This window comes from Balaenoptera musculus, chromosome 13 (genome assembly GCF_009873245.2).
Source record: "Balaenoptera musculus isolate JJ_BM4_2016_0621 chromosome 13, mBalMus1.pri.v3, whole genome shotgun sequence".
Classification (NCBI taxonomy): domain Eukaryota; kingdom Metazoa; phylum Chordata; class Mammalia; order Artiodactyla; family Balaenopteridae; genus Balaenoptera; species Balaenoptera musculus.
Window position 1 is genome coordinate 90,496,679 of NC_045797.1, and position 26,079 is coordinate 90,522,757.

The window sequence follows — 26,079 nt, forward strand, 5'->3', positions numbered from 1 at the left end:
GGGCCCAATGGGGGAGAGCTGGGGTCACGCGGCTCTGCGGAGTGACCACCCGAGGGCGGGAGAGGGCGTAGCCCCGAGCCCCGGGGTCTTGGGGGCCACAGACTGAAGCCAGAGAGACGGGGCCTGATGGGTCCCCGAGTGTCCTCGGAGAGTAGGGAGTCAGTCCTGGGGTTCAGGTGAGCGCCCGTCACCTGGGCCGCGCGGCCGAAGGTGAGGCCCGCGATCAGGGGCTGGGCGGGGTCCGCACGGGCACCTCCTGGTACCCCCGAGACCCCCGCCCCCGGTGCCCGGGTCGGAACCGCTGCGCAAGGTCCGCTCTGCGGCAGGACGGCCGCTGGGCTGCCCAGTCGTCGAAGATGGGCTGCTTCAGCAGCCGCCCTGGGACCGGTGAGGGCGAGCGCACACCTCCCTTAGCTGCTCTTTTTGTCCTGCGAATATGTGTAAACTAGGTGCTTTGCCCTGGAAACGCGGGTGTTTACCTGCTCCCTCACCTGTCCTCAGGTGTGCACCTCGCTAGGCCGGTCCCTGCCCTGGGAGGCGGAGCCGAGCGGGGAGGGCCCCTCCTCTTCCTGGGTAGGTGTCCGCAGCTCCAGGGGCGCCGGAACGGACCAGGCTCGGGGTCGCAAGTGAGTACGGGTGTCGGTGACGCCTCTGAACCTCACCTGGAATCGGGACCACCCCTTACGCTTTAAAAAAGTTTTGCTGGGGAGGGTAAATGTTCGGTGAAAGAGGTAGAAACGATGTCTTTGGGATTTTTTTTGCTGTTGCGCATCTATTAACACTCAGTTATCCCACAACTGTCAGAAGTTAAGAGGAACCGGCTCCCTGGACTCTCCACAAATGCGGTTGTGATTCAGGTTTAGCCCCCAGTTGATTCAGTTCATAGAATGGCTCTTCTCGTTTTTCATTTTAGCGATTATCATTCACTTCGTTTGTAAATATCTAATATTTGAAAAGCCAAGTTATTAGTCACTATCTTTTTTCGTTCCCGACTGTTTTAGTGGGGGACATTCTGGACCTTTGTTGGACGGTTTGGGCTCAGTCTGCGCCTGGTTCGCGCAGCACGAGTCAGAAGGCTGCCGTTGTTTCCGGGCTCCCCAGGTGTAAGTGCCAGGCCCTCCACACCTCACCTGGCCCTGCCTGTGATCACCCGCAGTTCCGGGGAACCTCTTGGGGCAGAGTGGCCGCCTCCCTGGTGCTGTGAGCGCTGGACCTTGGACCTCTTTACTTTACTGTGGTGGTTTTTCCTTGTGTAATGAAATAGGAAACTGCTCTGAACAGGTAGATGACCATAAGGTAATGAGATTTACCCTGCTAGCTGGAAGTGTGTCATTTTCACTTCATCTCAACAAATAGTTCTGTGTCACCACTGCTGCTGCTGAGGCTGAGTTGCAGAGAATGACACAGACAGGGGACCCCTGCCCACAGAGAGTAGGAATCTGATGGCCCCAGAATGTTCTACCAAAGGGGTGGAGGTTTTCAGGTTTTCTTTTGTATACGGAACAGGCGTGTCCTGCATTTCTGTCCTCGGGAGAGTCTTTATTGAGGTGTGGGAGATGCCTGAATTAATAACGCGTTAGTCAGAAACTCTGCACACACGCACTTCAGAGAAATAACAAGTCTCCATGGTGCTGTTTAGTTCTTTGTGTGGCCTGCTATTGGAATACCTGCGCAGTGGCCAGCTGGAGGTTAAAATCAGTTGTTACTTCCATCCTGTTTATCATGCATAAACTAAGGAGAACTGGTTATCTGGTTTACAAGTGTTCTATTTAAACAAAGTTTCTTTAAAATGAGTTAATACTATCCCTCATCTTTTGTAAGATTAAAAAAAATATTTAAAAGAAATCTGTGCTCATCAAGAGTGATTTGATGCTTTTATTCCATTTAGGAAATTTTCTCAGGGGCTTTCTCACTGTTTAGAAAGAAGGATATGGTGTTTGGAAAGAGAACACTGACAAGTCAAGGGGATGTTGCTGCCGTGTCGCTGAGTGACCGGTGGTCACAGACGTCTTTCTACAAGTTGCCTTATGTGCAAGTGTGTCATGATAAGACATCATCCTGTGCAGTTTAAGACCTAAACACACTGAATTTTTATTTTCTTCGGGGGGAGTTCATTTTTCACAGTCACTGATCAGACTAAAGTGGCATGTGTAGTTCTGCTCTGAGCCAGGCTCACTCTTCAGTTTGAGAAAAGGTGAAGTGGTGTAAGTCAAGGGTCTCCTTATGCTGGAAGTTACGGTTCTTGTCACTCCATACTCTCTGTCCCCTGTCTGAATCCTGTGGTCAGGGGAACAAGAAAAGAGGCACAGGCCACGGTAATGTTTGGGGCTCAAATCATCAGTTTAGTTTGAAGTTTGGATTAGAAGGTTAATGACCTGACCAGAGAGACCAGTTTTGATTTCTAGAACTGACAGACTTTGTCTCCTTAAGACAAAGGAAGCAGTTAAACCCAGGCCACAGAGAGATAAGAATTAGTTTAAGAAACAGTGGTGTCTACCTAGAGGGGTGGGATAGGAGGGGTGGGAGGGAGACAGAGGGAGGGGATATGGGGATGTATCTATACCTATAGCTGATTCACTTTGTTATACAGCAGAAACTAACACACCATTGTAAAGCAATTATACTCCAATAAAGATGTTAAAAAAAAAAAAAGAAACAATGGCCATAGTTATCAGGTGGTAGTGTCCGAGATGATAACGTCCTAGTAAAGCTAAACTCAATATTTCAAAGGCTTTCAAAAGATTACATAGATACATAAAGTTTCTTTTATTTTAGCTAAGGTTTATAGCCAAAATAAAAATTAATTAAAAAATTTCCTATAGGTAGCCCTCTCATAATTGAGACTCCATTAAGGAAAATAGTATATTAGATGCTTGTTGACAGAGGGAAAGTTTGGGAAGCCCTTGAAGTCTTAAAATGATGAGGTATTGGGAGGGGGCCTTTCCTCTCCCTGCTTTCCTTCTAGACTGGAGGGCTAGACTGGAAGCTAGTCAGTTTTCTCACCCCAGGTGGCAGTTCACTCCAAATAGTATTCTAATGTCACTGTGACCCCCAGTCACCCCAGCCCTGAGTTTATTGCCCTATGACCAATATGGGAATTATTTCTACATCTTTTTTTTTTTTTTTTTTTTTTATATTTCTACATCTTAAGCTCATTTCAAGCTTTTGAGGTTTCCAAAGTAAAAATTTTCTCCTCAGTATTAAAAAAAAAAAAATCCTCTTAATTAAAAAACAAAGTCTTAGTATGGAAATTTTCAAATATTTCAGTTACTTTTTAAAGAAAACTTTACATCTGTTTTCTTGGCTTGAGGTTTGGCATCCATCCTTCTCTTAAGAGGAAACTCAAATATTTATAGATGATTTGCTTTGCCTTGGAATTCAAGAGACTTAAGAATTTTATGAATGTTGAGATGCAAACCATGACTTAATAGTGACCTTATCTTCACAACTTCAGCAATATAATGATATCAACATTCTGACCAGACCGTGCCCCTCTGCCTAATGGCACAGCAGAGGAAAAGTGGATGAGCCATCACTTGATGCTGAGGACAGGAATTGAGGCTTGTCTCTAAATCGTTGTTATTATTTGTTGGCTCTGACAGAAAAATTCACCATTATACAACTATTACCTGGCAATATGCTCTTATTAGAAATGTAATAGGATCTGTACTATTCAAACAAATTAGCCAGGTTCTTCTGGAATTCAGCTGAACGTGAAGGTGTCCTCACCATGACCAGCCTTGTGACACCCAGCTCGCAGTGACACAGGGCTGTGTCTAGCACTCAGGCTTAGTGATCGAGCTTTGTGGTCTGCAGGCATCCGGGCTGCATGTGAATTCCCCAGTCCACTAGCTTTCCTTCCCATGTTTATAAAAGAGGCTCTGACCTTCCCTACACAGGATGTTTGCAATAGCAACTCTCAACTGTGGAATTTGCTTATTTAACTGGTTTAATTCTGCTTGGTTGATGGAGTTCAAAGTAGAAAGTCTTTTGGGGGTAAGGTTTATGTATCATTTACTAAGCTTTAGTTGCACGTGCCAGAAAATCTGATCCAAATTGGCTTTAGCAGAAAAGTATTTTACTGGTCCATGTGACTGAAGAGTCCAGAGCTGCTTGTGGCACCAGCTGTGGCCCAGCCCTGGGCTCAAGCAGTGCCGGCAGAGCCCAGGTTCTTTCTCCAACTGTAGTCAAGCGCTCCTCTGCATGGCTTTGCTCTCAGGCTCTCCCCAGTGGTGACAAAACCTTGCAGCAAGTCCAAACAGAAGTGCCTGTGAAAGAGGCAGTTCCGGCAGCTCCCACACAAGCCCTTGGTCAGATGCTGATGTGGATCAGCCTTGGTTACAAAGCTCTGCTGTAGCACAAGGAGGACACTTGGTCTGATTCTGCAAATGGGTCCCCTTCAGGTGCGGCATCAGTGGAAACAGACACACTGTGCTGGTTCCGAAACCAGAGGCATAGATGTTCAGTAGGAAAAGGAACCAGTTTCCACTGAAGTTTATTAATTCAAGTCAGTGAGATGTACTGAGCATCTGGATATACGAAGAGGGCTCTGCAGGGGCACAAAGCTTTGTAAAAAGCACTGCTTCTGGCCTGTAAGGATTGCAGCTGAGTGCTGGACAGCTGTGTGGGTATGAGTATCAAATCGCAAACTCGAGTGCCGGAAATGTAAGCATTCTGTTGCGTCCTCGTTTTCAGTCACGTCTCAGTGCGGGTGTTGAGAAGAAGCGTCAGGTGTGTGCCGTCTCTGCCCACTCAGATTTGCTTCTGGGTCTTCAGTTATCATTAGTTCTGAAGCTGGCCCCTGCGGCACTCACAAGGCCCTGACATCCCGGCTCTGATGGAACAACAGCAGAGTTTCCTGCAAGCAGAGAGCTGGCTCTCCCATGCCTTCTGGGCTGAAGGGGTCCTAGTGGGGTGAGCGCCACTCGGCAGTGGGACTGCGTGAGGCTTTTTAGACCAGTGTGCTTGTTGGTCTCCTTACACTCAGATCTCCTTAGCTTGTGGTTTGGTTTGGTTTTGTCCTCCCTTTCCTGTGACAACCTAGAAAGGACTATTTTAAGGTACTATGCCATCAACTTGTACCACGCTTCCCTCTCACCCTCCTCTCTCTCAAGATCTAGGAAATGTTACAGAGTCTGAGAGTCAGGGAACCTTTGCTCTTACTCAGCACACATTCTTCTAAACCCACTGGATTTTCTATGTAAATGAGCCTTTCCTAGTCCCCACACGGTTTTGATCTTTAATTCCTAAAAGCAACAAATGCTTTACTCATTTAAAAAATATTTATTGGGCACTTACTATATGTTATTTTGGTGTGTGTTGGAGATATTACAGTTAATAAAATAGTCAATGTGCTTAACCTCATGGCACTTACATTCTAGAGAGGGAGATTAGGTTAGAACGATTAGATTAGATAGATAGACAGATAGACAGACAGGGTAATAAAAGCCATGGTGTAGACTAAATATGGTGGAAAAACTTTGAGGCATGTTATCAATGAGATATTACTTAGCGCATTTCTTTGGAGAAATGACCATAGGTGTTCAGGACTGGAAACAGAGAAACCACAGAGGAAGCTGCTGAACAGACACCACTGGAACGGATATTCCCTGGGCGGGACTGGTGGCAGGGGAGGGGGGGAGATGTAATCAGATTCGGAGCATGTTGAAGGTCTATAGCGTGTGAAGGTCCAGTAGGGTGTGCTGGTGGATTGGCACTGGGAATGAGAGAGATACGGAAGTCCCAGTTGGCCCAGGTGTTGAGTGTGAGCTCCCTGATGGATGAAACCTACCTGGAGAGGAAACTCGGGGAGCAGGTTGGAGAGGAGGTTAGGGCATCACAGTTAAGTCTAACTGTGATTAATTGAGATGCTTACTTGGATACTTGATTTCAAGGTCCAATCAGTAATTGATATGGTGAGTCTGGCATTTAGGGAAAGGTTAAAGAATAGATCAAGCTTGGAGGATTATCAGATATAAATGGTGCTTCAAGTCACAGGACCTGAGGTGTGAGTGTGAATAGGAAAGGTGGAGCCTTGGGGAAGCTGAGAGGACCCTGAAAGGGCTGACCTCCACTTCTTGGCTCCTTCTTGGAGGCTGTCGATGGGAAAAAAAATGCACAATGTGAGAGTTGTGAGTTAAGTTTTATTTGGGGCAAAATGAGGACTGTAGCCCCGGAGATAGCCTCCCAGATAGTGCTGAGGAACTGCTCTGAAGAGATGGGGTGGGGAGGCCCGTATACACATGATTTCGGTGAAGGGGGTACACACAATCAAGCACACATTTTGGCAGAAGTTTGCTGCCAGTCACGAGGAGCAGATGTCTCTATCGATGATTTTAGTGCTTTTCTAGATATGAGAAAATGCGAGAAACTGTGCTCTTAAAATCTTCTCCTGAAAATGTCTAAGTATCTGAAGGCCTGTTCTGCCAGTTCTTTCCAGAGCACAGAGGGCCTCATTCCTGAACTCCGCCCTGAGCTCCTTTCAGGGTGTGTTAAAGGTCAGCGACTGCAGTGACCTAATCTTTGTAGAGTCAGATGGCAAGTGACAATTTTCAGTTGGCAAGACAGACGAAGGCAGTGTTAGCAACCTTGGCACTGCTGGGTCCTCTGGGACCTCTCCCACAAGACATGGGGGCAGGTGTCTTCCTTGCTCCTCGGGTCATCCGTTGTTTTGTGCGGCCCAGGTGGTAAAGCTCTGCTCAGCTGCCCCAGGAAGGGATGGCCCTGGGGTGGGGGGCTCTTGCCAAATCTCAGGTCTGGTCTAAGATTTAAGTTACTCATGGTTTCAAGTAGAAGCGGTGTTTAAAGTTGATTTTGAAGAATGAGTGGAATTTTAAGAGGTCAGAGGTTGGCATTTTTTTTCCTCTAGGGCCAGACAGCCCGTATATCAGGCTTTGGGGGCCACGAGGAAAACTGAGGCTGTGTATTGACACTTACACAAGAGAGAAAACAATCTTCCACAAATTTTTATTGATGAAAACTGAATTATAATAATAATTGAGAACTTTTTTTGTAATCCAAGTCTACTGATGGGTAGAATGTGATTCTCTTTATGGGAGAACGTTTTCAACTTGAGTTCACTATTTAGCGCCCCTTATCACGATAGATCACCAATGTTCAGCTATCAATGCTGATCTAGGATGGGATGTTACCTATTTCATCTTTGAAAGTGTGTCTCACACAAACTATTCTTCTTTTGATTCCTTTTTTTCAACCAGCCGTTGCCATGGGAGAACAGGTAGTGGCTGGCTGTGCCGGGTCCTCGGGGCCTCTGAGCTCCGACGCCCCTTCGGTCCGCGCTCTGGGCGGAGCGGTGGGGCTGCTGTAAGGGGCTGACGCCGAGCTCCCTCGGGATGGGGCAGGCAGGGCTCAGCGAGCGGCGAGAGGCCATCTGGCGAGCCCGTTTGGCCAGAGGCCCGGGAAGGCCTCTCAGAGTCCTCTCCACAGCCCCCTGCGCTCGGAAGCCAGAGGGCGCCACACAGAGTGAATAACTCCCACAGTTAACATCCCCTCTTTGACCCGCCGTGTGCATCCCACCTGCCGTTGGGCTCTGCCTGCTACACCTTCTCCAGGTGACCAGGGGGGTTACGGCCAGAGGCATAACTCGGGCGCAGTGAGGAAGGCACAGGAAGGGCCCTGTAACATGAAGCTGTTTTCAGGCACGTGCTAATAGGAGCACTTGGTACAGCAAAGATCTATCTTTTTATCCATTTTAACATTTAATAAAAAGGCAAAACTACTGCTTTGCTTTTTTAGAAGGACCTGCAAGTAGTCTATTAGGAATGCTATGTAATCAAAGAGAAAGATATTAACATATGGTATGTTATATTTTATGTGTTTTTTCCCATTTATCTACCCCCCCAAACTAATTAAGTGATTAGGATGTATATAAAACAAGTCTAGTCCTAAGTTAGAAAATAAAAATTACAGATATGTCTCCATCTTTCTTCTGCAGCAAATACCATGGAGAGATGAGAGAAGTAATTTTTTAAACATAGTAAGTAGGGTTATGTCAGCTGCAGCAACGAGCCCCCACATCTCGATTTCTCAGCACAGGAAGAGCTGTGGTGGGCACCTTCCCCCGTGTTCTGATCCAGGGGTCTCCATCCCTCCCACTGCGCCTGTACCCTGGAGACCCCTTCAGGCAGCCAGTGACAGGAAAGGGAGGGTGCAGAAAACGCTCCTTCCCACTATCTTGGCGTAGAAGCGACACCCATTACTGTCTCTGGGCAGCCGCTCCCGGGGCCAGCGCTGTGCTGACGCGGGAAGCACACAGTGTGTGGGAAACTAGCTAACACAGCAGACCCCCTGCGTGCGACTTGTTCATTCCATAAAGAGTAAGGTTACATCATCTTAGATCCCAACAAAAATTAAGAAAACAAAGGCCTCATCTAGGCCTACGCCAGGTATCAAAGCACGTGCCTTACAAATGGACGGTGCACATTAGCGGGTTTTCTAGTCGCGCTCCGGTTGCCTTGCTGATCGCCAGCTCGGTGCCTCCTTTGTAGCGACCCAGCGGAGAAGAGGCGGGCTCCCATCGAGTCTGTTCACACCGGTTGTGGTTTTCAGAAGCTGTCAATTGTGTCAGTACCATATCGGAAACTTGGAAATGCCCCCTACCATGTACACTTTTCCTTGATCACTGTGGAATACCAAAAACAATTGTATGTCATTAGCCTGCTACTGACATTAGTCAAGTCATGACTAACAGCTACTTCCATAAAATGTACTTTAAAGGCCCAAATATCTACATAAATATGTTCACTTGGAATTTTTCTAGGTTGTATTTTTTCTAAGACCTTCTAAATCCAGGCTGTATAACCAAAGCATTGATAATAGGAAAAGTTTAAAGACCACTAGTAAATTGACATAATTTTAAATAGATGTTTTAAGATTCCTTCCCTATTTAAAAATTATGTGCTTCTGAGAATTTTTCTGTGTTCATCTTTGTGTTTCATATTCACCATTGCAAGTGAAAGTAGAGAACCAAGAGTATCAGCCTTTCAGTATCTCAGTACCATCATCAAAATGGGACAGTGTGATTTTAAACAAATACATGATCGAGAAGATGAAGAGCAACTTTATGTTAGTTCCTAAAAATTCAAATTTCAGAATTGTCAATGATATACAAATGCATATAATAACAACTGAATATTTACCCTATGGCCACTCACCAAATCCCTGTCCTTTGAATTATGTGTGTGCGTGTGTGTGTGTGTGTGTGCGCACACGCTCGCACATGCGTGGGGGAGGGGAGGCTGTGTGTGCTCTCTTGTTTGTGTAAAACATAAGGGTACATTTTTCACTTTTCTACACCTCTTCACGCAAGACATGTTGTTGGCTGTGAGAGGTCAGATTTTAAACAAAAGACAACTTATGGAGTAATTATTCATAATATACATATTTTTTTACAGCTGGAGTCATACGTTTCCACTAATATATTAAATATTTAATAGTACAGGATTCAATTTATGCTGAACAATCTTTGTTCTGTAATATTTCAGACATACCAAAGACTATTGAGAATAACAATTTTTACATCCATGACTTACTATACACAGCCTAAGGGAAAAAAGTAGTTTCCAGTAAGCTTCCTATATAAGCCTTCCCCAGGGCCACCCCACCCCCCAGATCAAATGTCATTTTACTTTATTTTTATATATAAATATTTGTATAACATTTATGTAAATGTTTACGTAAATGCGTGATACCCTATATATCTTTATGCAACTTGTTTTTGCTGTCAATATTATTCACATTTTGCCATGTTGATACAGTAGATCTAGTTTATCTGAAGTTCTGTATAGAATACAATTTTAATACTACACCAAACTAGATATATCCGTCCTCCTTTTGAGGGTCATTTGTCTCCTCTTTGAATGTATTTATTTCTTTGTGCTGTTAAAGGCCCTGCCTTGGTGGCTGGGCTGCCGAAACAAGTTACCACAGACACGCCCTGTCCCGCATGGAGGCGGCCCGTGGGCTGTCACGCGCTTGGAGGGACGCACCCCTCCAAGAGTCCTGCCTTCTCTCTCCCAACTCCTGGGGCCCCAGTGCTCCCGGGCTTGTGGCCGCACGGTCCAGCCTCTGCCTCTGTGGCCACGTTGCCTTCCCCTCCTCTCTGCATCTTCCCCTGTTCTTGAGGACTTAGGGGCCACCTGGGTAGTCGAGAATGATTACTTAATTACGTCTGCAAAGACCCTGTTTCCAAATAAGGTCGTTTCACAGGGTCCAGGTAGACGTGAATTTGGGGGCCACCATTCAGCCGGGCAGCCAGTGCCTCTGAGCACGTCCAGGAGTAGTATTGGTGGGTCATCTCCGGCTGTCCTCAGAACAGCTCCCACAGCAGCTGCACTCACGTCCCCACCAATGGGACAGAGGCTTCCCTATGTGCCCCTGCACAACCTACACATGCTCATTGGCAGGCTTTTTTAATTTCCGTCAACCTAAAGGACAAGAAACGGTAATGCATTATGGTCTGGCTTTGCGTGTCCCTGGCTTCTAGGGAGTTTGATCAACTTTTCATATATTTATTGGCCATGGAGGTTTCCTCTTCTGTGGATTAACTAGTTGAACACTTTGCCCCATTTTCTATAGTGACTTCATATTTTTATTGATATTAAAAGATCTTTATATATGCTGGGTGTGGTACATATATACAATGGAATATTACTCAGTCATAAAATAGAATGAAATCGTGCCATTTGCAGCAACATGGATGGACTTAGAGATTGTCATACTGAGTGAAGTAAGTCAGACAAACAAAGACAAATATATGATATCACTTATATGTGGAATCTAAGAAAAGGGTACAAATGAACTTATCTATAAAACAGAAAAAGTTACAGATGTAGAAAACAAACTTATGGTTACCAGGGGTTGGGGCGGAGGGATAAACTGGGAGATTGGGATTGACATAAACACACTACTATATATAAGACAGATAACTAATAAGCACCTACTGTGTAGTACAGGGAACTCTACTCAATAATCTATAATGGCCTATATGGGAAAAGACTCTAAAAAAGAGTAGATATATGTATATGTATAACTGATTCACTTTGCTGTACACTGGAAACTAACACAACATTGTAAATCAACTATACTCCAATAAAAATTAAAAAAAAAAAAGAAATGGAAGAAGCAAAATGTCCAGAACTAAAGAAGGATTTAAGAATTCAACTTGAAGAATTCTAAATTTTAAATAACAAAAGAAACAGTAGAAGATACTAAAGATATGATAGAAATACAAATTGAAAAATTCAAATTGATTCGTAATTATAATAAATCAACCATAAATCATATCAATCATAAATGTAAATAAATTTTAAATTTCTATATTAAAAAATAAAAGATCTTTATATATTCTGGATTCTAAATCTCTGTCACTTATGTTTATGACAAATATCTTCCAATCTGTGGCTTATATTTTTATTTTTTAAATGTATGTTCATACAACTTTTTAAACTTTAATGTAGTTGAATGTAGGGTTAGGGTTAGGGTTAGTTTCCCGTTATTGTTGTGCCTTGTTTGTAGCATTCCTCCATCCTCAAATCATAAAGATATTCCCTATTCTTTTTATTCTAGAAGTACTAAGTTTTGCTTTTAATATTTAGGCGTTCAATTACATTGAATTTTTTTGTGTGTGTATGATGTGATATTGTAATCTAATTTTATTTTGTTTTCCTTTGAATGACCTAAAGTCCCAGAATAATTTATTAATCTACCATGTCATCTCTGTCATATATAGATATATATATTATATATATATAATTTTAACATCTTTATTGGAGTATAATTGCTTTACAATGGTGTGTTATTTTCTGCTTTAAACAAAGTGAATCAGTTATACATATGTTCCCATATCTCTTCACTCTTGCGTCTCCCTCCCTCCTGTCATATATTTTTAAATATATGAGTTTATATATATGAATATTCCTTTCTTGCTTTTGTCATGAAGGTAGCATTTTTAATTAAGTGCTGTGGATTATTCAATAAATTGTGTTGTATATTTTTAAAATATTAGGTTCTTACTTCATATCCTATACCAATGCAAATTTGAGGAGGGTCAAATATTTAATGTAAAATAAAAGCTCTGGAAGAAAATTTAGAATAATACTTGTATAATTTTTTTCTTAAAGGCCTTTAGTCACAATAAAGAAAGATGATAATGGTAGAAAGCCCAGAGAGATATTGCCATATAAATAAAATCAAATACTGAAAAACTATACATAAAAGTATAAAAACAAGAAGCTGAGATACAAACTTGCGACATGATTAAAATTATAGACAAAAGGAGTATGGCACCAGAAAAATAGGCAAAGAACATGAACAGAAAATATGCAAAACAAAATGTAAACAAACAAAAAAATTCTCTAGTATTCAGATTAAGTTCAAATAAAAACTTGTCATCCTTTCTGATGTGCACACTTTGCCTCGACCAGCTTCCCCAGTAACAGTACGAATGTTTTATGGTAATGCCCAGTGGTTCTAAGGTTGGATAGTAATTTTAGAAGGTGATTTGATAATGGAATAAAAAGCTAGACATTCTTGATTTTTTTTCAGTCATTAATTCCAACTCCTAAGATTCTCTCAAGATAATTACCATCGAACAGTGGTATCACTAAAAACTAAAAATGGAAATAATCTACTTGTTTAGCAGTAGGAACCAACTGAAGCACACACTAAAATGCAGACAGTAGTATTGGTGAGTATTAGTAGTAGGGATGCCTTTCTTCTTCAATATTTGTGTATCTATATTTTTCCTTTATTTTTACAATGCACTTATGCCATAATCTCTGGTTGCTTAAAAAATATAGAAAAATTTTCAGGGACTTCCCTGGCGGTCCAGTGGCTAAGACTCCATGCTTCCAGTTCTGGGGGCGCAGGTTCAATCCCTGGTCGGGGAACTAGGATCCCATATGCCACGCGGTGCGGCCAAAAAAAGAAAAAAGAATTCTTCCTCATAGTTGGGCCTTTTGCACTATGAATTTGAAAAGTAATTCTCCCATAATTTCTGGTTCTTTTATGGTTTGACTTTTGGTATTTTAAATCATCAATGCATTTGGAGTTTATTGTTATGTAATGTGAAACTGTGGATGACTTTTTCCCCCCAAAGGACCACTATTTATTGTGTACAACAGCTTTTCCACAATGATTTGAGGTGCAATATTTATCATACATTAAATTAATTTATATATTTGGGCCAATTTCTGAATTTTCTATTTTGTGAAATTGATTTTTCTGTCTGTATTTACATTACTAAGAGGTAAATTATTGAGGCTTTATAATATGTTAAACCAGAGCTTATCCCCTTCATTCTTCTTCTTTCACACATTTTCTTCTAGCTTTTCTTGCTTATTTTTCCATATGAATTTGGGAACTACTTTGTTTAGTAGTTAGACACTTGTTAGACTTAAAAGAGAATAGGAATTTGATTTCATTTTTCTTTTTTTACATTTATTTATTTATTTATTTTTGGCTGTGTTGGGTCTTCGTTTCTGCGCGAGGGCCCTCTCCAGTTGCGGCAGGCGGGGGCCTCCCACCATCGCGGCCTCTCTTGTTGCGGCGCACAGGCTCCAGACGCGCAGGCCCAGCAATTGTGGCCCACGGGCCTAGTTGCTCCGCGGCACGCGGGATCCTCCCAGACCAGGGCTCGAACCCGCGTCCCCCGCACCGGCAGGCAGACTCGCAACCACCGCGCCACCAGGGAAGCCCCTGCTTTCATTGTTTAAAAAGTAGAAAAACCATCATAAGAAAATTGAAAAGACAAATGGCAAAGAGGAAATCAATGTTTGTAACTCATATTCTAGAAAAAAAGGTTAATTCCCTTAATATACAAATCAATAAGGAACAGAGAAATACCCACCATAAATGGACAAGAAATAAGAAAAGATTTGACAGAAATGGAAAGATACTCAATATTACTCATCATAAAAAACAAAAGTACACTGAGAGCTTCATGACAAAGAAACTGGCACTGGAATTGCCACTTGCCGTAAACAACCAGAAACTGGGGACAATATATGGGGCATCTGTTTTCATGTTGGACAACAGGCGAGTGGGTCTAGGATCCCAGAGGAGAGGGGAAATTGAGGTAGAGTCCACAATTGCCCGTGTTTCTGCCTGGAGCACTTTCCAAGCTGCGGCACAGGGAGGGAAGCCCACCGTGGCATGGGTTCCTTCTGAATGGGAGAGACACATTGAGTTTGGAGAGGCTGAGCAACTGGAGTTTACAGAGCAGATTCCCAGAGGAGAGTGAATCAGAGATGGAAGGGGCTCAAGAAATCTGCAGAGGGACCCTTGAGTCCTTGGCTGAGCAGGAAGCATTGTGTGAAGGGGACGCTTTCAAGGCAGGGCCAAGAACGACTCTCAGGAGGCTGTGAGGCAAACAGTCCTCAGAGCTTATGCAGCGTTGGGAGCAGTAGTTCCAACCAGCCGAGTGGAGACAGCGTGCCACACCCGAGGACGTTCAGGAGAGAGCCCAGAGTCACGTGGTAACTGCAGGCCTGGCACCGAAGACTACACACTCCAAGCAAAACATAAAAGCAAGCCTTGGAAAGACTGAGCTGATCTGCAAGTGACTCCCTGGCGCCAGCACAAACGCAGCAGCACTTTAAAGAAGACAACAAGATCTAGATCCTCAACATGGCAGCGTTCACAGTTCTAGCAGCCACCAAATTTCACTAGGAATGGGCAGAAACAGTAAAACATAACCCATAACTAGGAGAAAAGTCAGTCAAAAAACAGACCCAGAAAGGGCAGAGATGACGCAATCATCAGACAAGGATATAAAAACACTTTTTAAAATATGCTCAAGGATTGAAAGAACAACAAAAACACAATGAGGATAGAAATGGAAAGAATGAAAAACAACCAATGGGACTTTCAGGGCTGAAAATACAATCTTTGAAATGAAAAATTCATCTGATGGTCGGAACAGCAGGATTTATATTGAAGCCTCTTGATTTCTTTGACTCTTCTGGTTCCTTGTCCTGTGATAAAGGACTGATCCATCCCACATACTTCAGAGCTGGAAAGATTATGTGAGCATTGCTAGGATGCATAAACCTTCCTCTGAGTTTATGAATACCCAACCAATGCTGAAAACATAGAATGCTATACAAATGCAAATGTCCGTTAATGGAAGCAATCACTCAATTCCTGAGTCTACTAGAATTTCACTGATAAGGAAAATCTGTGCAGACAGGTCAAACATTTTCAACACAATAGTCAAATATATTAAATTTTATATTATCTGTTATAGACAGTAGTAAAATACATCTTTTGTTCATTCTTAACATTTTAATATTTTTTGTTAATATTGTGGTGAGTTAAGAATTACAGGGAAAAGATATATAATTGGGAGACTGGACCAGATTTTAAGATCCTTTAGAATTCCATGATTTCATAATTTCTGAGATTTTGAGAGTTTAGGGTTTCCCAATCCCAGTGAATTTAATTTACTAGGAAAATAGAGATGAAATGATCAATAAATAAGGATTTTCAGTTTATTTCCTTTGGTAGGATACAATTTGATAATGCTTAATTTTGTATGAGAAAAATGAAATTACAACGAATTTCTAACTTCTATTTAGTAGATCTCTTCATTAAAATCATTTTTTTAATCTTTCAGTGAATAACCCTATACCTTCCAATTTGAAATCTGAAGCAAAAAAGGCTGCTAAAATTCTAAGAGAATTCACAGAAATAACTTCCAGAAATGGACCTGATAAGATCATTCCTGGTAGGTAAATAAAATACATACTTGTCACTTCTACACCTGCTCTGTTTCTTAAATTACCTTCTCAACCCTTGACTTCACACAGGTCCTCAGAGCACCTTTCTCCTCTGAGCCCGTCTTCCCGGCTGGGGCCCTGGGCAGCCTCCCTCTCCCACCCGCCTTGTAAGACTCCCTCTCCTCCTAGCCTTTGCACGGCCCATGGCCCTAAGTACCCTGTGTCCTTTTCCACTTCCACTTTCCTCAAACTCACAGGTCCTTGTCCTCAATTTCTGAGGACTTTCGCAAACTCATCTTGCAAACTCACTAGCTAATCTCATAAATAAATTTTAATTTTGTGTTTTTTCTTTCTAGATAAGATAGTTATACTTTATAGTGGTTTAAGAAGACTAATCAATGATTCCCAACACAGCTACACATCTATATTCCCTGGGTCATTAAAGTGCAGTTCCTAAGCTCCCCCGCGACCTGCTGAATCAGACCCTGGGAGCAGCGTGGCCAGGAGTGCAGACTTTATCACGTCTCTAATGTGATTCTCCTGTAGTCGGCTGACCACACAAGACCTGGTCCAGAGGCAAGCCTTTGGGAACCACTGTCTGTTCATTACTACTACCAGTTATTTCTAAAAGGTGTTTCAGAGAATATCTGTCTGATGCAAAGACACTCATATGCAGACGAGCGTAGGCAGCTGCGGGCTAATTTCCCTCTTAGTGCATAACTCTCATCCTGCATTAGAGAAACCAGTTTAATTTCTTAAGCCAGATTTTCTGAAGTTATTTAACAGACCTTTAAGGGTTGTAAGAATTTCTAATTTGTTGTTGTTATAGTAATAATATTAAGTGCTGTTATTTTGGCCCAGCCACTCCTCCCATCTGAAGAAAACAGCACGTCATAGAGCCTTGCTAGTCGAAGGCAGATGACCACATCTGGGCATCACCTGGGAGCTTGTTAGAAATGCAGGACCTCAGGCTCCTCTTCGGCCTGATGAATCAGAATCTGCATTTTTCACAAGATCTCCAGTGAGTTACATGCACGTACAAGTTAGAGAAGCACTGTGTAACACTTGAAGAAAATTCAACCAGAAGAACTCGATTTTCTGTAGCTCTATTCTGAAGCAGGAGGCAGAAGACATTTCTCAATATACAGCAGCACCTGCATACATGTCAGGCTAGATAAGCTGTGTTTCCTACCATAAAAACATTTGGGTACGGATTATTTCTCGTGGATTTTGTCCAGCAAAATTCTGCCTTGCCTTTATTCTGCTTCCAGTCAAAGGCCACCCGACTCCCTTTCACTGGGTGTAGCTCAGAAAATGAAAACCCGTTTACACAGCAGCCTGAAGAAGAGCGAAGTCCCGCAGGGCTGCGGGCTGTGTGTCTGATGGAAGCCAGAGAGGCCGCAGCTGCCAGATGACCAAGCCTCATCTTTCCTCGGGATGAGGAGGGAGGGCCCATTACGCGTACATTGAAGCTAGGGAGGTGTACTATGTGATAGGAGACAAAATCTAAAAAATATTTTAAAACGAAATGCCCAGACCCTTAGCCTTTCTTAGGCTGTGAGTTCACAGTCCTCTGGTGTGAGGGGCTCTGAGACGTAAGTGAAACTCAATTTAGAGAGTAAATCTGCAATCAGTGCATCTACGTTACAAATGACGAGCTAATTGGACAATTATTTAGGGATTATTGATATTTTAATGTCCCTGAATCTGGGTGGATAAGATATAAAAACACACCTGACATTTGAACTATGTTCATTTTAAAAATATACTTCTGTTATACCTAATGTTCCTAAATAGAGGCACTACTCACTGTAAAAGCACTGAGAATGGCATGTGAGGATATTCTGCCAACAAGTGTTGTATAAACAAACCTACCTGATGTATAATGAAGCTGTCAACATCATTACCATGTGTCACCCTTTAGAACACGAACTAAGGCACACTTAGTTGATGACCATCGGAGAGAAGAGAGCCTTACTTCTAAGCCTTAAGTACCAAGAGCTCCAGGAATGGTGTGTGTGTTACCCTACTCGTGCTCTCGGTTGAATCGTCTCTGAGAGTCTTTATTAATTTAAATTTTGAAATGTGTGCATAAGTGTATTAGAAATTTAGTGTTTCCTAGGGACACCTACAAAGCCTTTTTTGTGTATTTGAGTACACTGTCTGGTTTGACTTCCTTGACAGAATATTTGACTAAAATGATGATAAATTAAACTACCTTAAAAGTAACATTGGGATCCAAGAATAATTTCCAATGTTTAGGCTTCCTTTGTTATTTGAAAGATGTACTATTATGTAAATAAATCCACAGACTAGTAAGGCACTGAGTTTAGTGAGTACCTATGTTAATAACCTTCCTTTTATGTAACGAACTTCCCTGAAATGTGAATAAACCAATATTTTGTAAATTGAATTATATTTTCAGTGCCCTGGTAGTTATGTGTTATTCGAATACTGATCAGATCACTTTATAAAGTCAAAAAACTTTTTAAAGTGGCAAAATCATTTAATTTTCCTGGTTTTGAATCCAGATTTTCATATTAATAGAAGCTGAACTCAACAATGTGGCTCTAAGTTCAAACCTTCTGCTGCACACTGCATGTCAGTCCCTTTTTAAGTTTCTCCTTAATACTGTGTAGATCTTAATTTCTTTGAAAATACTTTTATAACTTGTAAAATTATAAATTATGTTGTAAATTAATTGAAATCTCCAAATTATTTGTCCTGCTACTAGATATCAGTACAGTCTCTTCCCAGTGTCTCATTTCTTGTGTCCACTGCAGGATTCTGAGCACCCGCCCTGTCGGCTTAGGGCCACCAAAGGCTTCAGGCTCCTCTGTCCTGGGGCTGTTTCCTCGCAGTTCCCTGCGCTGCTGAGGCCGCGGAGGCCCTGGTCCCGGGAAGCAAACCTGCACGCACGGGCCTGCTGAGCTGTCGCCTGCCGGGTGCTCACCTGTCTTCATCTTTTGCAGCACACGTCATTGCCAAAGCCAAGGGCCTGGCGGTCCTGTCTGCGATAAAAGCTGGGTTTCTGGTCACCGCGAGAGGGGGCAGTGGGATCGTGCTGGCGCGCCTTCCAGATGGAAGTAAGCTAGCGTCCCTTCACTGGGAGGGGCAGAGAATCCTCGTCCCTTTTTTGTTCTGTTTCCACTGTGAACAGGTTTTGTAGGGAGAGAGACAGGTTTTCCGGTGCCGCCTGGACCACCTTCCTCGGGCCGCTCCCTCGGTTTTCTCTGTGGTCAACCGACCCACCCGTGAGACTCAGAATATCAGAAGATGGGGCCCCTGTCTTTACACACTTTGTTGTCCTTCCACAGAGCGTATAGTAAACATTGACATTGTATTTCTGTTGTTAAATATGCATTCTTATTCCTCGGCTTCACCTTACACTTGCTTTCTCTTGTTTCATGGAAGCTTTTTTACCCCATTGTTCCTGTGCGGTATCTTAAAAATCGAAACATTTTAAAGAACATCCCCAGGGCAGAATCATATCAAGATCAGTATAATTTGGTTTTACTTTCTGGGGCGAAATCTAATACTTGATTTTCAGACATGACATCAAAATATGTTTGCTTGAATCCCAAGAACCAACATACATAATATTTAAAATGTGTGTAGGTGTGTCGTAACCAGCTAAAAGGCTTTTATATGAATTTAACATTTGCTGTTCAGTTATATAATTGAGCACATTTTTCTGTTAATAGCTCTTTTTAGTGTAGATAATTTAATTTTATTTTGAGGGAGAATGTGGGCCATCCACTGACAGGAGAGACACCTGGCATTTGGGGGGCGCATGGCCCCAGAACTTTGAGTCCAGGCGGGATTTGTTGTCCCCTGTGAGGCGTCCCCACAGCAAATGAGAGTTCGCCCCTGAGGTTGTGGTTCAGATTTCATAGCTCTGGGCTTGCTACGGAACAAAAAATGACATCATTCTCTTCTTCTCAAGAAAAGAAGCATACCCAAATTTTCATGGGCAGATTCCCAGCAGTACAACCAGACAAGTAGGCACACTCAAATCGAGTCCACCGTGAGATGGGGCTCCGAGTCTGCAAGGAGCCCCCAGCCCTGCAGGTCTGCAAGGAGCCCCCCAGCCCTGTGACAAGCAGGCCCACTCAAATCGAGTCCACCGTGAGATGGGCTCCAAGTCTGCAAGGAGCCCCAGCCCTGCAGGCCCAAATGGTCATGGACCAGTGACTGTCAGAAAACGGGGAGGAGCCGTCGACACCTGGGGCTCCTATCAGAACCTCAGGTGGACCTTCCTACTGGGTTAGATACCTAAGTTTCTCTCTCCCATCTTCCCAAGTAGCTGCTGGTCGCTCTGCAGAGGGTAATATAAAAGCCACCCAGTGGGGCACAGCAAATCCCCAGACCCTGGCCAGGTGGGCAGTTTTTAAACAGGGCCAGTCCCTAACATAGGAAGTGGAAAATAACTTTGAGATTATGAGACATTAATTTCTGTGATCAAAACCCCTCTAAGCCCAGATAGATTAGTTCTGGGTATATTCAAGCACTAGCCTGTCATCTAGAATACATGATAGCAAGAAAAATTAGGCTTAGGGAGCTACTGAGCATTTTCAGAAAGTACTTCATCTAGACTATCCCACCCACCCCCCCCAATTATTTTTTTCTAGACTTGTTTAACACAATTGTGTCTAGATCAGGAAAAATAGGCACACAATAATCCTGAAATGTACCATATCATGGCAAATGGAATTATTGTACTTAGTTTCCAAATGTAAGGATATGTATCTTGATAGAATTTTAATAATCTTGAATTTATAACCTATTTCTTGTGCTTCTACTAGGCACAAAGGGTGTCAAAACAGTTTTTGCCCTCCAGGATTTACAATAGAAACAGTTTAGTATTATGTTACCCTTAGAAGTGATTATAATGAACTCTTTTGAATCCATTTGCTCTCTTATATCTATGATAAAATACTAACAAAAGACTAGAATTCCAGCTCAATTATTTTGTAAAACATTATGAATACTGATGGTTGAAATTATCAAATGCTATGTATATTTAATTGGTGAGAATTCAATAGTTTGGTATTATGCATGTTTGTAGGGAAAGATTAGAAAACATAGACTTGTGAGTCTGTGCGGCTCATAATGAATACCTAACACCTTTCAAACCTTTTTAACTTAAAAAATTATATATATTTATTAAAGAACATTTAAAAACATAGGCAAAAATGCCAAAATCTCATTATTTTAAGAAGAAACACTATTAATTCACATTTTAGCATTTTTCCTCCCCATATTTATGTGCCAAGGAGTTTTAATATTAGAGTAATGTTGTTTGTTTTTATTAGAATGGTCTGCAACCTTCGGCCATCGGGATAGCTGGGCTTGGTGGAGGATTTGAACTAGGAATAGAGGTGAGTGGGTGATGTGTGTACGTACAGTTTGCCCTATTCTCTAAAGCAACTGATACGTGAAAGTTGAGTGGTCTCCTTCTACTGTTCTTGTTTGACCACCTATGGCAACTGTTTCCCTTTATTTTCTTGACTCTCTACCTGAAGCTATGTAATGTTTATCATTTTTCTCCTTTCCTTCACTGAGGGGTAGAGTTTCTTTCATTCACCATCTCATCTGCTTCCATCTTCAGCACATCAGTAGGACACATATTCTCAGATCTGACAAACTGCAATTGGCAGTTCATGGCTTCTGATTGCAGGGTCATGGGTGCAAACAGCTCAATGCCATGTATCAACATTTGTGGCAAAGTCCAGTCTGGTACCCCTAATGTTCAAACTACTTCCAATTTTTTAAGTAAAGATTGACTTCGTATTGTTTCATTTTACAACTTTGCTGCTAATGATTATGGTTTCTAGCCCATTTCTAATCAAATGGACTCGAAATCATACCAGCACACAGAGGTCACTCCCACATGGAGCATCTGCATGATATCAGTCTTTCAGCTGCTGCTTTATTGCTAAGTGATTGGTAAATCAAATCTCCTAATATTCCCAAATCACTTTCTTCTCAAATTTCAGTCAGTTTCTTCCTGAACTATCCTTTTATGAATTTGCTCTGTTGCCATAGTTTTAAATGCCCTTGGCCTATTAGGAGGAAGTATTTCCACTACTGATTTCATTTTTTATTTGACCTTTACTTGCTGCTGCATAAATCTGTGATATAAAAAGAGGAACATATTTTAGTTTTGCTATCATGACTGCCTTTTGGTTGTATATTCAACCAAATCATAGCCTTCAGAAACATCGCACTCGTGTGGAAAGCGTATTTTCGCATCTGTTGTGCACCCCTGCTCACACCTCCTGGCGCTGTACCCAGGTGTCCCTCATCACTGCCCTCTGACCCCAGGCTTTGGGGGCTCCATCTCAAGAGCATTTACTTATATTTGCCATTTGTGGAAACTTTGAATGCAACTTACCCTCGTGGCTGTATAGAAATTAACTCTGGAATTCCATTTAAATACTGTACATGGAAGGTAAGTGTTAACTTTTAAAAATATCCACTTCAAGTAGAGATTAGAAGACTGTCCTAGGAGTTTGTGCCTCTTGAACATGACCTGGCTTTGCTTCCCTGAGTGTAGCCGTAAGGTTAGAGCTGTCAGTCACCTTTCAGTGCTAATGAGAGGCCGTGCTGGTTCCCCAGGAAGCATCTCAGACCTGGCCAGAAACACGCAGTTACCTTCTGGGTGCAGCTGTGGCCCAGGATGAGCGAGGGAGCTTGGGGGTCAGCGGCCATGCGCCCGCGGAGCTCCTGCGGCTGGATGCTCTTGTCGCCCCCGCTCCAGTTCCAATGAAGTGCAGCAGGCCGTGACCGACGCAGGCAGGGGGACCCACGCCCTCGAAGTCTGCAGCCCCCCAGGCTGCCTGGGCTCCTCTCTGGCGTTCTTCTTCCGCCGCACGCTTGCTCCTAGTGGGATGGAGCGCTCGGCACATGCGCCAGTCTGGAGATTTTCTTGCCTGGCCCTTACCTAGATTTTGAGTCCTTCAAACCTGTGTCCTCAGACTGGCCAAGTATCAAGCACAAGTAGACACCCAAAATAAATGTTTCTTTTTTTTCTTTTTTTTTTTTTTAATTTTTATTTATTTATTTATTTATTTTTGGCTGTGTTGGGTCTTCGTCTCTGCGCGAGGGCTTTCTCCAGTTGCAGCGAGCGGGGGCCACTCTTCATCACGGTGCGCGGGCCTTTCACTGTCATGGCCTCTCCCGTTGTGGAGCACAAGCTCCAGACGCGCACGCTCAGCAGTTGTGGCTCACGGGCCCAGTTGCTCCGCGGCATGTGGGATCCTCCCAGACCAGGGCTTGAACCCGTGTCCCCTGCATTGGCAGGCAGACTCTCAACCACTGCACCACCAGGGAAGCCCTAAATCTGTTTCTTTAAAGCACTGTATCATCGGTTCAAACTATTAAATGTTTGTTGAATAATTTAATTATCTGCCATTCTGTTTTGGAATGGAATAATTAGCAATAATGGCTAACATTCACATAAAACTCTCACATGTACTCTCATAGAATCATTTCCATACCGTAGCCATGCTGAGTGGCCGTCGCTGCCGTCATTGTGTAGATAACTGAGTTATGTGACGCCTCCAGCCGGCCAGACAGGCTGGCCATTCAGAGGGAGGCCTCTGGCTTCCATGGGTGCTTGGGTGAGTCTCCTCGTTTCTAGTGCCCCATCTGGCCCTAACTGTAACTTCCACCCATATAACACGCCGTGGATTTCAGGGCACGGATGAGGTAGGCAGGGCGCATGTGATTATTTTCAACGCACAGAGGTGCTAAGCAGCTTGCAGAGGTGGTGTGTGGTTGTCTCTAACTGGTTTCACTGGACACAGAGCCTGAGATGGGGCTCGTGGTGCACGTGACCTACTGAGCAAATGTTCTGGGTTGGGGGGAAACTCTAAGGGGCTGAGGGAAGCAGGACAGAGAAGGGGAAGGGTCCAAGCAAGGCCATGGTTCCAGGTAAAGTCGCCCTGGTCTGATGACGGGAAGAGAAGGCAGGTCTTACGACAGAGGCAAGGGGGCTGGCGTTTGGGGTCGGCTGCTCTCGCCACCTGGCAGCACGTGGGTGTGGCGTGTGGTGGCAGGGCTGGAGGAGACTGCAGCGCCCCCCATGGTGGGACCAGACCCCTCTCCTGAGCCCAGGACCCCCTACGAGCTTCCGCCCCCATGCTGCCTCCCCCAGGTGGTGACCCCTTCATTACACGTGGAAAGCGGACTTGACTATCAGGAAGTCTAGATTTAGCTCCGCTTTGGAATCTCGACCAGGTTAAGGTTCTGAAGGTATGTGAAGTTAGGGACGTGTCGTTTTTTGACAGAATCTGTTGGCCTTCAGGAGCTTGGGCATTAGTTAAATATAGATTATGGCACTGGTCCACTCATGAGAACTGCTGAGAATTCCCAAGGTTGTGTAACTCACACACACCCACCAAACACAACAACAACAAATGAAAGATTTAAAAGTCAGTGGAGTAAGGAAAGATAATGCTAAGACTTGGTTTAAACACCATTAATATTTTCTTTCCAGGACAATTATAGCAGAGCCCAAAGGTCTGAAAACCCTGATACCTTGGATTATCCAATTGTTCGTTGTTTACCAAAATCCAGAATCCACACTGGGCCATCAAGTCAGATCAACCTCGCTTTCACCCAAGATTGTAATGTGAGAAAAATGACTCCGCTTTTTCCAGGAGAATTTGGATGAACTCTTTTACTTTAATGATGAGGAAGGCATCTAGGCTTAAGTTGAGAGACTACTGTTAGAGATCAGAGTTCAGTTTCCAAGTCCCCTAAGATTGCTGTGCAAGGGGAGGATCTGTTGGTGTGAGGAGTGGAAGGGGATGGGAACCCCTCAGATGTGGGTTGGACGTTGAGGCTGATGACGCCACGTACCGAGAGTGTGAAAGCTTTCTGCCCACACGATGAGGCTTTCTGGGGGGTGAGACAGACTCCCGAGCAGAGTGGCTTGAGAGATGGGAAAGAAGACCCTTCTATGGAGGGTAGGGGTGGGGCTGGGGGACGGTCTCACTAGAACCACAGGAGGGAGCCCTGGGCTTTCTCGCCAGGCTGTCTGGATTTGGGGCTTGAAAGCTATCGCTTCATTACAGGACGACAGCATCGGGGACTCGGTGGCTTGGGTTCAAGGTGGGTAAACACTTGAGAGGGAGATGGGGCAGTGCCGTGTTGGGGACAGTGTGTCAGGGGACGAGAAGCCCTCCGGTTCCTGAGAACATTTCTCCCCCAGCTTTTCCTGCATGTTAGTTGTATTTTTTAAAATTCTTTTTAAAGAATTGAGTTTAATTGTAAAACTCGCATTTTATTTACAGTTAATTGTATCTTAATGCAAACTTATTAAGAAGCCTCTATCAAATTCTTAAATGTCTGTCTTAACTGTTTATGGCTCCATTGCTCCAGTTTTTTGTTTTTTGTTTTTTTTTATAGCTACTTTATTTATTTATTTATTTATTTGGCTGTGTTGGGTCTTCATTTCTGTGTGAGGGCTTTCTCTAGTTGCGGCAAGCGGGGGCCACTCTTCATCGCGGTGCGCGGGCCTCTCACTATCGCGGCCCCTCCCGTTGCAGGGCACAGGCTTCAGACGCGCAGGCTCAGTAATTGTGGCTCACGGGCCTAGTTGCTCCGCGGCATGTGGGATCCTCCCAGACCAGGGCTCGAACCCGTGTCCCCTGCATTGGCAGGCAGATTCTCAACCACTGCGCCACCAGGGAAGCCCTGCTCCAGTTTTCTTTCAGGAAATCTGTTTTACTTTTTATTCTAAGCTGTGGAAATAAATCAAGGGCCGTTGGCCGTACTGCTGCTCTTCAAACTGTGGTGCTTTGGACCTGGTTCTCTGATTAGTCATGTCACCAAAGAACACAGGATTATCTTACTCTTATTTCAGGAGAACTGAATTGAGACTAGACATAAAGTTAAAGGATTAATTTATTTTCTTTATTGACTCGTATAGTTGTGCCTTACTTAACTATCCTAAGACGTACCAAGTAGAAGGAGACATAACAACTAGAGTATCCACAAGGTCACAGCTGGAGACTTATACTATCTGAGTGTGTATACACTAAGCATTACGCAAAGTAATTTCATATATGTTCTCTTAAAAAGTATATAAGATTTGGTTATATAATCTGGCAAAATTGCTTAGCTTTGCATGAGAAATGCTAAATAATTCTGTATCATTCAACACCATGATCCTCAGAAATTGTCCATGTATAAAATGGAATTAACAGTTGACATGAGTCACAGTGATATGTCTGGCATGCATCAATTAGCTGGCATGTTTGGTCTGTCCTACGGAACTTGAGTGTATTTTTTCATGAAGGAATTCAAATTAAACTGTATCAGGAATTCCACT

General features: G+C 43.4%; 1 protein-coding gene across 1 annotated transcript in view; it reads left to right on the forward strand.

Annotated features, from left to right (window-relative positions):
• The first annotated feature begins 221 nt into the window (after positions 1 to 221).
• SH3YL1 (SH3 and SYLF domain containing 1) overlaps positions 222 to 26,079 on the forward strand; it is a 46,253-nt gene continuing 20,395 nt past the window's right edge. The window contains 5 exon segments of the mRNA XM_036873550.1: positions 222 to 387; positions 15,635 to 15,745; positions 18,710 to 18,823; positions 21,053 to 21,063; positions 21,065 to 21,118. Coding sequence (XP_036729445.1) covers positions 357 to 387; positions 15,635 to 15,745; positions 18,710 to 18,823; positions 21,053 to 21,063; positions 21,065 to 21,118 — 321 coding nt within the window. The 5' untranslated portion in view covers positions 222 to 356.